The 14,211-nt window shown below is 40.1% G+C and overlaps 3 protein-coding genes across 8 annotated transcripts in view; 1 reads left to right on the top strand and 2 right to left on the bottom strand.

Moving 5' to 3' along the window:
* Nucleotides 1-7,227, bottom strand: part of SKA3 (spindle and kinetochore associated complex subunit 3) — a 28,508-nt gene extending 21,281 nt beyond the window's left edge. For all 3 annotated transcript variants that reach the window (XM_067713760.1, XM_067713761.1, XM_067713762.1), the window contains exons 1-3: nt 6,805-7,227; nt 3,391-3,452; nt 3,118-3,283 (exon numbers count right to left, since the gene is read on the bottom strand). In XM_067713760.1, coding sequence (XP_067569861.1) covers nt 3,118-3,283; nt 3,391-3,452; nt 6,805-6,907 — 331 coding nt within the window. In that variant the 5' untranslated portion in view covers nt 6,908-7,227. The remainder of the gene's footprint in view (nt 1-3,117; nt 3,284-3,390; nt 3,453-6,804) is intronic.
* Nucleotides 7,228-7,231: 4 nt separating this feature from the next.
* On the top strand, nt 7,232-7,540 carry MRPL57 (mitochondrial ribosomal protein L57). Its single transcript, XM_067713767.1, has one exon. The coding sequence runs from the start codon at nt 7,232-7,234 to the stop codon at nt 7,538-7,540; it is 309 nt and encodes a 102-aa protein (XP_067569868.1).
* An 876-nt stretch (nt 7,541-8,416) lies between these two features.
* Nucleotides 8,417-14,211, bottom strand: part of ZDHHC20 (zinc finger DHHC-type palmitoyltransferase 20) — a 73,202-nt gene continuing 67,407 nt past the window's right edge. For 2 of the 4 annotated variants that reach the window (XM_067713763.1, XM_067713765.1), the window contains exons 12-13: nt 13,275-13,352; nt 8,417-11,894 (exon numbers count right to left, since the gene is read on the bottom strand). In XM_067713763.1, the coding sequence (XP_067569864.1) occupies nt 13,315-13,352 (38 nt within the window). In that variant the 3' untranslated portion in view covers nt 8,417-11,894; nt 13,275-13,314. The remainder of the gene's footprint in view (nt 11,895-13,274; nt 13,353-14,211) is intronic. The other 2 variants (XR_010937069.1, XM_067713764.1) reach the window with 1 other exon arrangement.

Here is a 14,211-nt window from a genome sequence, read left to right as displayed (position 1 = left end):
AAACAGCAGACTAGAAAATGTCATACACTAAAACCACATAAAACAGCTCCATTTGAAATGTCCCAAATCAGCAAAGGTCCTGACTCTCTCCTTATCCTCTAAGGTTTTATTTCAATTGTCCCTTTAAATTTCTGACATGTACCGCCTTGTCCATCCATATGTCATCTAGGGGATTACATTAGAGAAGGGGAGTAAACTAAAATGTTAAAAGATGAAAAAACAATACTCACAAATAAAAGTGTAATTTCCTTACTTTCTCAGTTAATGTGATTTACCAGTCTTTCTTAACATATTATGAAACTATCTTATCATGTAATGACATTTAATTACAGTGTGGAGTTAACTACTATCTAGATTTAACACAAAGTAAAATAATATTATTTTAGATTTCTAACTTACAGATGGCCTAAGGTAAAAAGGAAAGACTGTTACACAAATATAAATTTTTAACCTAAGTCAGTCTGGAACACCTGTATCAAAAACCTAGTTGAGAGAAATCAGAGGAGAAATTAGTGGGACAAGTAGTTTCTCAATCTTTAATAGGTTTTATCTGACTCCAGACCCCCATATGCTTAACCACTACACTGTACATTTCAGACTAAATAACTTTACTAACAACTATACTTTTTCCCACAGTCCTCTGCCATTTCCTGGGTATACCACTGGTTAATAAGTTTGGTGTGGAACTTAGGTTGGATCCAGGATAGGACTTACAATGCCAAGAAAGAGTTCAAGAAGGAGAAATACTAGTTTTTGGTGTGAGAGACAACAGAAAGTGAAAGAGGATACCTAGAAAGAAGGTAAGTGGATTTGGTCAGGATTTGGGCAGAGATTAATTTAACAAATGATAGGGCTTCAGTTAGACAGTGAGATAGCAAGGTATAAAGGTATAAAGTAGAGAATGGAATGGTGGAAGAAAATGCAGAATAACAAATATAAAATGTGTATTAAAGAAATGTAGTATGAAGTAGAGAAGGAAAATTAACCAATAATTGGAAAGGGCTGATAGAAAGAAGAGACAGAGGAGAGGGTGAGATGAAGGAAGAGAAACTAAAATGTATTTAGAATCCCCGATGGGATAGGCATTTTTTTTTTTTGGATAGGCATTTTTATATTTAATTTTTACTCCATTTAATTTTCATATTAACTGCTCCAAGCACAAAAAAAATCTTTGAATATTTTTTCCTCATTTAAAAAATTAAGGTACTTAACAACATTTTGGAGAACATTCAGCTGATAGAATTTAAAGAGCCAAGATCTGAACCCACATCTTTTGATTCTAAATGCTGCCTTATGTTTAAGCATTCGGAGGGAGTTAATAAAGAGATTTGTTTTAGATAATTTTGAACAGATAACATTTGGTTGCTAAATGGGAAATATTAATTGTAATAATCATGCATATTTATTGAAAGAAATGGGAAATAAAATTTTCTAAAATTTCCTGTTTGTTGCATCCTTTTTAAGAAAATACCGGGAAGGGACTTCCCTGGTGGTCCAGTGGCTACGACTCTGTGCTCACAGTGCAGGGGGCCCGGGTTTGATCCCTGGTCAGGAAGCTAGATCCCACACGCTGCAACTAAGACCAATGAGCCAAATAAATAAATATTAAAAAGAAAATACTTATACTTTTTTATTTTTTAGGAGTCATTACAGATTGAAGGAAGTGAAGGCTTGAAGGAGGTGAAGAGGTACACACTTTTTCTATGAAGATATTACTTTCCTTGTTTTGATTGGCAACCGAAACGAACTAGGATAGGATATTGCTTTTTGTGCATGATAAGCCATGACATGTTAAATGTGCAGGATGCACCATTAAAAAAAAAAAGTTATAAACTTTGATTTTGTGGCTTTTGGCCCTTGGAAGAGCTGCTGATTCAGAGCTGTTCTGGCATTGTACTTTCTGTTAATTTTGAGAAATGTTACAAGAACTACCAAAAAACCTATTGTTGAATTTAATTACAAGGCTGTCACTGATGAGTTTAATAAAATAAAGTTATCACCATTATTACTACCTCTTAGGGAGGTATTAGCATCTCTAGTTCACTAGTGAGGAAAAGCAATTTAGAGAAATTATCCAAGGTCACATTTGTAGTAACTGGTGGAACCAGTTTCTGAGTAACCAAAGTCAACCTGTCCACACCAAAGTCAACTGAATTCTTTCCATTATACCATGCGGATTATTTAATATAGCTTCATATATATCCTCGATATATACATATTTGTTGAATCTAATTAATGTTTTATTTATGTACAAAGACTCTCATAGCAGAAATGAAGACACTGAAGCATATTGAAATTAGTTACTCACAGTTATGGGTATAACAATAATAATAGTTAACAATGGGTGATTAGCATACGAGGTACTGTTCTAAGCAAATTTTATCTCATTTAATCCTTATACAGCCTCAGAGGTAGATACTATTAAACATATCTACTTTATAGGACTTCCCTGGTGGTCCAGTGGTTAGGACTCGGTGCTTTCACTGCCATGGTCCTGGGCTCAGTTCCTGGGCTCAGTTCCTGGTCGGGGAACTAAGATACTGCAAGCCATGTGGCGCAGCCAAAAACAAAAAAAAATTCTCTCATTTATAGATGAGAAAGTGAGGTACAAAGTTAAGTAACTGGTCAAAGATTAATACAGCTAGAATTAATAATTCTAAACCATCATGCTATCCTACCCTTCATTAGAATTTTAGAACTAAAAAGGACTTTACGAATTTATATAGCCAAAAATCTCTCATTCTATGGAAGAAGAAACTGAGAACGAGAAAAGTGAAATAGCATGCCTTAAAGCTGGTCTCTCAGCTGTTTACTGGCAGAGCTGACCAGAAACAACTATCCTCAAGTGACATAGATTTATCTGGTACCCTTCTTTCATCTAGCACTGTGTTGGTTCTCATCTAGCATTTGCAAAGGAGAGCAAGGACTGTCTTTATATTGTACCACTGATCAGCACTGCACCTAGAACACAGTGATTGCTGAATAAATGATCAAAGGACTATCATATAATGGCAGAGTCAGAACTAGAAACAATGGCCAAGCCTATAGTAGTCTTAATCATGCTGCCTTCTTTCTTTAATACTAAAACAAATGCTATAAAATGCAAGTTATTCACACCTGAATTTTCCTTGGCACGTGGATTATATCCATACTTCTGGAAAAACTCTCTAATTTTCATGATATCCATTGAATTTTTTTTCATCAGTACTTTTGTTGCCTTTATGAAACCAATGCTTTCTTGACTTTCCAGGCTTGCTTCATCAAGAAGAATATTGACATCATCCTTTTATGAGGAAAGAAAGTACATTTTAATTTAACTTTTGACTAAGTCTATTTAGTTTTTTTAAATTACCACATAAAAATGATAAATTAATATTGTAGGATTGATACCTTTAGAGTCCGGACTTCTGAATGAAGGTCATGTAAAACTCTCATTGGATAATCTTCAAAGTCTTCAATATGAATATTGAAAGAAAAAAGTATAACAAGGAAAAGGAGGAAAAAGAAAGAAAATGTAATTTAGTATAGTTATTTAGAATTACAAAATCCTTGTAGATACTTATTTATAATTTATATCCTGTCATTTGCAAAGAAAAGTGTTAAGACTTTTCTTTAAAATTTTTATTAAACTATAACATACATACAGAAAAGTATAGAAATCATACGTATATAGTTTGATGAACTTTCAAAGTGAACATACCTATGTAATCAGCACTCAGAGCAGGGACTGGAGGAAGGAAGAGGGAATGTAGTCCTACTTATCTGTTTTTCATTTATGGTGAGTACGTTTTGGTTCCTATTTTTAAAATCTTTGCCAGTGACAATGCTTTGTTTTCTTCTAAAAGCTTTATTGTTTGGCCTTTTGCATTAATTTAATTAATTAATTAATTTTTGGCTGCATTGGGTCTTCGTTGTTGCACGTGGGCTTTCTCTAGTTGCGGCGAGCAGGGGCTACTCTTCATTGAGGTGTGCGGGCTTCTCATTGCAGTGGCTTCCCTTGTTGCAGAGCATGGGCTCTAGGCGGGCTCAGGAGCTGCGGTGCATGGGCTTAGTTGCTCCACAGCGTGTAGGATCTTCTGGGACCAGGGCTCGAACCTGTGTCTCCCGCATTGGCAGGTGGATTCTTAACCACTGCACCACCAGGGAAGTCCTGGCCTTTTGCATTTAGAGCTACAATCCATCAGGAATTGATTTTTGTGTATGGCAAGATGTAAGGATCAAGATCCATTCTTTTTTTTCCATATGAGTGTGCAATTGACCTGGCACTGAAAAGAAATCCTTTATCCACTGTACCATCACCTTTCTAATTAACCAGTTGGTCATATACCTGACATAGAAGCAGTTTTTAAAAAGATTTCTCTTTTCTATAATATGCCTCCTTTCAAGACTATCTCCTTCCACCTGTTAAAAGTTGATCAATTTTCACATTTGTAGAGATGTGGATGGACCTAGAGACTGTCATACAGAGTGAAGTAAGTCAGAAAGAGAAAAACAACTATTGTAGATTAACGCATATATGTGTAATCTAGAAAAATGGTACAGATGAACCGGTTTGCAGGGCAGAAATACACGCAGATGTAGAGAACAAACGTATGGACGCCAATGGGGGAAAGCGAGGGTGGGTGGTGGTGGTGGTGGGATGAATTGGGAGATTGGGATTGACATATATACACTAATATGTATAAAATGGATAACTAATAAGAACCTGCTGTATAAAAAAAAGAGCTGACCAATTTTCATTAGGAAAATGCAAATCAACAACACAGTGATATTGTATTTCATACCACTAGAATGACTATAATTAAAAAGAAAGACAATAGGGCTTCCCTGGTGGCGCAGTGGTTGAGAGTCCACCTGCCGATGCAGGGGACACGGGTTCGTGCCCCGGTCTGGGAAGATCCCACATGCCGCGGAGCGGCTGGGCCCGTGAGCCATGGCCGCTGAGCCTGCGCGTCCGGAGCCTGTGCTCCGCAACGGGAGAGGCCACAACGGTGAGAGGCCCGCGTACCGCAAAAAAAAAAAAAAAAAAAAAAGACAGATAATAACAAATGTTGATGAGGAAGTGGAGAAACTGCATCCCTTATTCACTGCTGGGGGAAATGTACAGTGGTACACTTTGGTAAACAATTTGGTCGTTCCTCAAAAAGCTAAACACAGATTTACCATATGACCCAGCAATTCCACTTCTAAATGCATACCAAAGAGAACTGAAGATATTACGTTCACATAAAGCGTTGGCACACGAGTGTTTACAACAGCATTAGTCATAATAGCCAAAGTAGAAACAACCCAAATGTTCATCAACTGATGGATAAACAAAATGTGGTAAATCCATACAATGAAATATTATTCAGCAATAAAATGTAATGAAATATTGATACATGCTCCCATGACAGGGATGAACCTTGCAACCCTTCGCTAAGTGAAATGTCAGTCACAAAAGAGTACAGATTGTACAATTCCATTTATAGGAGATGTCCGTAATAGGCAGATCTAGAGAGACAGAAAGTAGATTAGCGGCCGCATAAAGCAGTGCGGTAGGTGGGAGCAAGATTCCGGGGACTGGCTGTCAACAGTCACCGGGGTTTGTTTCGGGGGGTTATGAAAATCTAAACTCAGTGTGATGATGGTTGCACACCTCTGTGAAGATACTGAAAACCACTGAATTGTATCCTTTAACATAGTGAATTTTATGAGATTCATAACTGTGATCATAGAAGGCGAATTTAGGGGATGTTCATTTTCTCTAATTATCACAATTCCATATTTTCTGTAATACATGCAGGCCAGGAATTGAAAAAATTATTCCAACTTTTTCTTGTAAAACCAAAAGAAAAGAAAGAATGTGTGTAACCAGGCAATAGATGGGTAAGGAGGTAAATTAGCAAAAGCTTTATGGAAAACTATTCAGCTGTCTAAAAATTCCAAAACCATTAATACAGTTTTGTGTCTTATAGTGTTATCTCAACTACGTAAACAAAGTCAAGCAAAACAAGGCAACGCTAAAAGTAAGGATGGTAGAAAAGCTACTGAACTATTAATAGCTGTGTCTTCTGACGATGAAGTTATAGCAAAGACTTATTTTCTTCTTTCTACTTCTCTGTTACCTCAAATTTTTTGCCGTGCACATAATATTGCTTTCACAGGCACAAGCATAAACATTTTGAAATGGCTGGAAAACTATTCATAATATAGTTAAAGGAAAATGAGTCTGCGTCTACAGGGTGCGATATTTTAAGGCGGATTACAGTTATGACGCACAAAATAATCTCAAAATCTGCACTACTCTTGCAACAACTTCAAAAAGTCTCTTAATACAAACGTTAGTGGTGGAGAATTTTGCTTTACCTATATCTTAAAAAGCAGTACTGCGTATTAGCTTTCGTTTTGGCAGTACGGTTTGTTGGGAAAAATACAGACACTGCAACTGTGGACCATCTGGGTGAGACCAAAGTCACTCTACATGTCAAGAACAGGGCTGAGCGGCTGCGGTTAGAAGAAACGTTCTCTTGGTCGTATTTTTCTTGATAAGCCCCCACTACGTGCACTTGAAAGCTCGTCGTGTGTAAATGAGCGTGTGCATTGCGAGCCCAGCCTGCCGGCTCGATTAGGGCTTTGGTTTCTAAGTGCGGCTGTTTCTCCGCCCCGCGTCCCTGGTGGGGCAGAGGCTGCGCGCAGCGCTGGTCGGGCCCGGGGGTGCCTGGAGCGAAGGGCGCCGCCGCCTCCCCCGGGAGGGCTCCTCACAGTCAGCCGCCTGTCGGTCGGCCAGTGCGCGCGCCAGCGCCCCTCACGCGGCTCACTCACCGCTGTCCTCTCCGTCCAGCGCTCGATGCAGCCGAGCCGTCTCGCCGTCCAGGGTGACGGCCAGAGACCGCAGCTTCCCGCAGAAGCCCCGGATCAGATCCATGGACCAGCCCCACGCTCGTCCTCAGCGCCCGCGCACGTTTGAATCCCGGCGCCGGAAACGCCATTGGTTCCGCGACTCGCGCAAGGCCCTTCTCGCGAGAGCTGAAGCCTCGCGCGAGGAGACGGGCGGCGCGTCGAGAAAGCGCGCTTGCGGCTTCTGGCTTCCGGCGTCGTGTGCCGGTGTGAGGAGGGCGGCCGTGAGGCGCGGCTGGTGAGTGTTGGGGCGCGGTCGGGTTGGCCTGCGGGCGGCGGCGGGGCTCCCCTCTCCCTTCTCCCCGTGGCCGGCGCGCTGCCGACTCCCGCTTCTGTGCCCTCGGCAGGCGCCATGTTCCTGACCGCGCTCCTGCGCCGCGGCCGCATCCCCGGCCGGCAGTGGATCGGGAAGCACCGGCGGCCGCGACCCGTGTCGGCGCAGGCGAAGCAGAACATGGTCCGCCGCCTGGAAGTCGAGGCGGAGAACCACTACTGGCTCAGCCGGCCTTTCCTCACGGCCGAGCAGGAGCGGGGCCACGCGGCGGCCCGCCGGGCGGCCGCCTTCCAGGCGCTCAAGGCGGCGCAGGCGTCCAAGTTCCCCGCGTCCCGGCGGCTGGAGGACCAGCTCGGCCACCTCAAGGTCACCGGGAAGTGGTCCTGACCCGCGCCACGCCGCCTGCGTCCTGCGGCGACGAGCGGGAGCCCCGGCCAAGCCGAGCGAGTGCCTGCGACGGAGGCCCCGGGCCCGCGCTCCCCACCGCCCGCAGTGTTTCGGTCGGATCGCGTCTCGCTTCTCTTGTCCTGAGGACGGAACGGACGGCGCCTGCGTCTTACGGGATGCGGAACGCAACCTGCGCGCAGCCGCAATAAAGCTGCCGACCGCGCTCTGGCCTCTGGGCCTCGGTGCGAGATTCTGCCGGGGGCTTTGCCGTGCATGCTCGCTTACCTTCTGCCGACAGGTCTTGCCTAAGCGGACATGAAAAAAATCTACTTTTCCAGTTGAACGCGCTCCTAAAAATAGCGGTTTCTGGTGAGATTTGCTCCAAAAATTGGACAATTGGACATCGTCTATTTTGGGGGACTTCCCCCGGAACTAAGACCCTTAAGCCAGGCGGCGCAGCCAAAAAACAAACCAGACAAACAATAGTCTGTTTAAAAAAAATCAGGTTGTCACCTCAGTATTGAAATTTAAGGATGATTTATGTGTTTTGGATGTGAGTCCTTTTTCAGGTATTCTTTTTCCAGTGTTCGACTTTTCATTCTTTTAACAGAATGGCTTTCAAAGAATGGAAGTTCTTAGGTTTGATGAAGGGGACAATTGAAAATTGTTCAATAAAAGCTAAATTAAAACGTTTTTGATAAAGCCGTGTGTGCTCTGGCGTAGGCAGACCACAGTGTCGTCGCACTCAGGTAGTCCCCGTGGTTACCCGAAGGATCAGCCCCATCGCTTTCCCAAGGCAACACTGTGCCTTGCCACACCTGCCAGGTGACTAAAGCAACAGTCATACTCTAACAACAACAACAGCAACAACAGCTGTTCAAATACAGGACTTTATTTATTTATTAATAAAGTAATCATTATTACGATTTTTGGAAAAAAACAAGTTTTAAAATGTTCAGCCTTCATGTTAATGTAGGTTAGGCCACCCAAAAGGCAAAGCAAAGATAACATTAAGTCATGGTCCAGGGTTACACTTATGAAAAACAAATACAAGATTTACGGGACATGATATGTAAAAACAACCAAAGTAAACTATTTCAAATTTGTTTATATAAAAACATATTAAAGATCACTTTAAAATAGTGTCCACCTTTTCTGTAAATGGGCATAGACTAACCTGCAATCATGTACAAATGTGATAAACTCAACAGCTTTCTGAAGCTTTTAATACAAACACAATTCCTTGCTGCTTTATGCAACTCAACAAAATAATACAAAGTGAAGTCGTTAGAAAAATATGGACCTTGCTGAATTTATCTTGCATTTTTAATTTAAGTTGGAAAATATAGTTCAGATCATAAGAAACACATGAATTTTAGACTTACATATTAGCTGTATCTTATAGAATATGAGATACGGTCTTTATTTTGGCTGAAATGCAAAAATATGGTTAATTTCTCTAACAGATTAGTTAAAAATACTTTCCATTGATAGCAGTGCTAGTCCTAGAACAAAATGTAAGCAAAACATCTGTAAGTCAGTTGTCTTATCAGCGCCCCAAATATGCAGATCCTAACACTGAGCCCTTAAAATGCATCTGCTTTAAAGATGACGAAAGGGAAATCTCACATGACTGAAAATCTGAAAATCCTACAAACAGTCAAAATCTGCTATTAATAAAAATAAATTCAAGTAAACATTGCATATTTGATTTAAGCTAAGTTAACTTATGACACTTTGGATCATAACCACTAAATATGTCAAAGGATTTTAAAAAATCATCCATATGCAAAGATGAAACTATACTATGTAAGCGGTGCAAGTTCAGTGACCACTAAGCTGTAGCTGCTCTTTGGTTTGGCACAGTGACAGTGGTCAGATGCCTCAGGTACTGAATATTCAAGTAAGTTTGTACCCACGTAAAACCAAGTTTCCTGTCTAATTTGTTTTTAATGGCGATGGCAAGACCTGAAATTCAACTTTTATTTTCCTTAAATATTATCACAACTGTTCAAGTGTTTGAAGGAACAAAGACAGTACTAATAAATTTTGACAGGGCTTCATTCTGACCATTTCTCCGCAAAGGTTGGCAGCACTAATCAATCCCAGAGAAATACCAAAGAGTCAGCCTTTCCCTGATTCCCATACCACTTGTAGGCCCTTGCCAACAGTCATTAATATGTACAACTAAACGAAGCCAAATATTTAGAACATGGCAAATGTTGGCCATAAATTAATTAAACCAAAGGTAACTAAATTAAAAGGCTTTAGCTGAAAATTCCTGAAAAGGTGTTTACTAATGCTATTAAGATGATGTTAACATAGTGAAAGAACTGAAAAAGAAACACCACAAAAGCACCCAAATAGGTTAAAGGGAAAAGTAAGTTTCCTCAGTTGTTAGGTGCATGCAAATCCTTTGACCTGAATGTAAAAATACCCACAAGAAGTACCAGGACATTTCTGAAAGCAGTCACTTACGTTTAAACATTTACTATTTCCTTATAATACTCAAACCGCCAAACTGAAGTGGTGTTTCTGGTTGGTAAACTGATATCCCTTAACTCTCATAAGTTTTCTAGAATCAAGATTATTAAGACTACAGTGTTGAAATAAAGGTAGAAACTGTATTACAGTATTCCAAACTATATTTTCAAAGCTAAACTCATTCCTCTAGTTCAAAGGGGGAAAAAATTACTTGCTTTTAACATCTGATATTAATATAGCCCATGGAATTAGACAAATCCTATAAATTATAAACCTGGAATAGTAGGCTATAAAATTTGTGCTACATTAGGAGATTATAGAGCTATCCCTAGTATATTGTTTGGCGTCCAGAAGGAACTCCAAATATACCTGTTGGACGAATGTTAAGTAAGGTATTATGCAAAATTAGAAATTGAAGAATGTTAAAGGTCGTCCAGTCGAAATCATTCTTAACACCCCTCTCCCCAACCCCATTTTATAGACAAGGAAACTATAACATGTTTTTACAGACGCTGGTTAAAACTGATCTCCACCCACCACTGGAAGCAATCAGTCATTTTAGCTTGTGTGTGTCTGACTAAGCAGAGTATGAAGGAGGAGTAACATCTGTATATTGTTTCTCCGCTATAGGACACTATTTTCCTTTAGAATCAATGCAACGATCCCTGTCACTTAGATTGGATTTCAAAAGGAAAAGGGGGATAAGTGTCTAGGCAGAAAGGGATTGCTGTTAGGAAGTCAGATTTAAAATCCTGCATGTAAGAGTGGAATCCACCTCTCAGAGAATGGAAGCTTTGAATGATACTCAAGTGAGAATTTCCTTCTCGAGAGCAGTGTTATGCTGAACAGTTTGACCCTAGTTCAAATTGTATTTTATGTTGCTGTTTAAGCTATTATAGGATTACTGTAAAAAGTTTCAAAGCAAATTTCAGTCATTACCTAAATTGAAATTTGCAAGTCAGCTCAGCAGCAGGCAGCACTCTGAAAACATACTTTAACAGCTTTCTGTAGCTTGTCTTTCGCTTTATTTTTCTTCCAGCCACTTCTACCCAATCCTACTGTGTCCAGTATTTCTACAGCACACGTAACCTTTGTTTCTCTACCTGTATAAATACCCATGAAAGTTCAACAAGAGTATATTGAGAGCAGAGAGAAACAAAAAAATTTCTTACACTGCCAAATTTTCTTTAAGCCTTGGGCACAACACTGCACATGGTTTAATTAATGCTTAGAACTAAGCCTTCAATGAATTATACAAATATGCTCCATGTTTTAAATTAGGTATCTAAATCCTTCTGAGTGTTATTTTATAGCAACAATAAAAAAAATCTTTAGTAAAAATGTTGAAAAGTATAAAACAGTAACTATAAATTAGCAAACACCAAGTTGTTTTTAAAGCAATTATTTTCTTTTTCTTACACAGTACAAGCACTCTCAGCCACCATACTGACCTAGATGTACTTCACTTAAAACAAGTTTTTTACCTTGTGTTTCTGGAGTGAAAATTTATATGGATACTAAGAACTCTAATAATGTAACTCAGGTATCAAAAGAATACATACGCCATGTTAACATGTGACCTGACAGCTCATATTATAGCATATCATAATACGTTATTATGAGTAAATGTTATTTCCAAAGTAAAATTAAGTCACTCTTGTAGCTGTAAGTCAGTGTTGAACAAGTGGGCTCATTTAAGATTAAGGCATCTTCCAGCTCTGGAGCAGTGCTTCTGTGGATCCAACAATCTGTACAAAGGTTTCCTTTTTTAAAAAATATATCTTCATTTATACTTCAATTATTTAATTCCACTGATCATCATCTTGCGTATAAAACTGAAAATATTCAGTCCATAATGTTTTTTATAAACCTATAAAACCGGAAACAATTGAATTATTGATTAAAACTTGATTTTATATTTCTGAAAATAAGATTAAATAGTTCTTTGGGCTAAGGTATAAAGCTGCTAATACAACACAAAAGGAAAGAAATACTTTAATATTACTAATATTCTAATAATAATAAAGGTTCTTAGACGCTGTAAATAAGGGACAGATCACTGACTTTCCCTGAAGCCATTAAGTGAGCATTTTAATAGAGGCAGATCCTTACACTTTTCCCTTAGTGTTAACTTGGGCATAATCTGAGAAGACTGCTATCAGATGTTTATGGGAATTTCAGTGAGGATTCTCAACCACCGCGAGCATCAGCCATTGTTCCGCCTACAGCCTACACTGAGAAGACGCGGTGGGGCTGCCAATGACACGGGATCACCGCCTGCAGCTCCTGCTGCCCTCTGCCTGCCCGGAGCCCCACCGGGGGCTGTTTCTGATGCTCTCTGAGTCTTAGGCTCTGGCTGTGACTTGGACATGGACTCCAGGTCCTTGTAAGGAACTGAATGCTAATGATAAACACCAAGCAAGGAAGCAGATGTCCCCTAGATGAGACTACAGATGAGAACAGAGCAACTGAGGTAATAAAGGTGTGTTGTCTTAAGCTGCTAAGTGTGTGATAATTTGTTAGGTAGCAATAGGTAACCAAGAAACACTACACGTAGGTTTTCAAAACTCTAACAGCTGCGCGTGATGCTGCTGAGCCAGTGAGCTTAGCTTCCGACTTGAATGTGCATACCTGTCTTCTCTGTTTTTAAGCAGCAGGAGAGTTCACTACATCCCTGCATTCAGTCAGTGTTAGCACTGCCCTCACTGCTCCTACTGGCCCATGGGGAAGGGCTTCTATTCCTACTTCAATCAACCTCCTCTGGCTACCGCGCCTCCTCTGGCTACTGCAAAGGCATCACTGACTCATGTACTTGGCTGCAGTAAGCTGCTCTTCTGCTGTATCTTTTACCAAGTAAATAACATCAATGAACCTCTTAAGTCTTTTTTTCAGACTTTAATCTTAGTCACTCTTCTCTGGATCAAATATCTTCAGTAGTGGGCAAAAGTCACCTTTTTTCCTTAAACTAATTAATAAGGTACCGTTCAGTGAAAAGGGTAGTTGTCCATATACCAATCCTAACAATTTTTATTAGTTTCCTCATTAATCTACCAATAAATATCCAGTAAGATCATGCTAGGAGTGGTAAGAAAAATGGGAGTTAGGCAGACGTTACCTTCCAATCTCTCCTGAACTACCTGATTTTGCTGATATAATGGAAAGAGTAAAAAAGACTGAATTGCAAACTGTTTTGAGATTATGACATGCAAATAAACTAATTTTTGGAGAAATTACCTTTATACTGTCTTACCTTGCTCTTATTCAACTGGTTAGTTATGAACAAGTGGTACTCAATTTTCTATTGCCACTGTTACATGGTTATTTGTCCCTGTAAGCACATAATTATATATGACATGACAAAAAAAGAAGTATTAAGTTTCTGGCTAAATGGTAAAATTGATGATTACAGTAAAAGCAAGTATTATGTAAGCACTAAATAGGCTTCTGGTGCCAACCATTTGCCTTCTGTTAGAACCCAGAAGGAAGGAAAGCAGTGCTAAAATCTCAAAGTCTGGTTTTATGCTTATTTTTGTAAAAACGTCCATTGGCTCTAAAGATGTTCAGGAGCAATAATTTCAAGTTCACAAATGGATTTTTCCCTTTATTTTATACTGAGGGTCTAATGACCTGAATGAAGATCTTTTTTTAAAAATTTATTTTATTTTATTTATTTATTTTTGGCTGTGCTGGGTCTTTGTTGTGGTGCACGGGCTTCTCACTGCAGTGGCCTCTCTTGTTGCGGAGCACAGGCTCCAGGCACGTGGGCTTGAGTAGTTGTGGCACACGGGCTCAGTAGTTGTGGCTCACGGGCTCCAGAGCACAGGCCCAGCAGCTGCAGCACATGGGCTCTGTTGCTCTGCGGCATGTGGGATCCTCCCGGACCAGGGCTCGAACCTGTGTCCCCTGCGTTGGCAGGTGGATTCCTAACCCTTGGGCCACCAGGGAAGTCCCCTGAATGAAGGTCTCAATGAAACTAATTTAAGAGAAGTTAAATGCTGCTGAAAGCCAAAATGACAATAACAACAAATCAGAAATCGTGACAGCAAGCTTTCAAGTTTTAGCGTATTTCCTAGAGTTAGTACCAAACCATTTTCCTACAGTGCAAGAAGAATGTTATTACTAGTATTATTAAGAACCACAGATATGTTTTAAGCTATAATGCTAGTGAGTGGCCAGACTGTATTATA

The sequence above is a fragment of the Pseudorca crassidens genome, chromosome 18 (genome assembly GCF_039906515.1).
Source record: "Pseudorca crassidens isolate mPseCra1 chromosome 18, mPseCra1.hap1, whole genome shotgun sequence".
In the NCBI taxonomy this organism is placed as follows: Eukaryota; Metazoa; Chordata; class Mammalia; order Artiodactyla; family Delphinidae; genus Pseudorca; species Pseudorca crassidens.
This window is presented reverse-complemented; position numbering and strand designations above follow the sequence as displayed.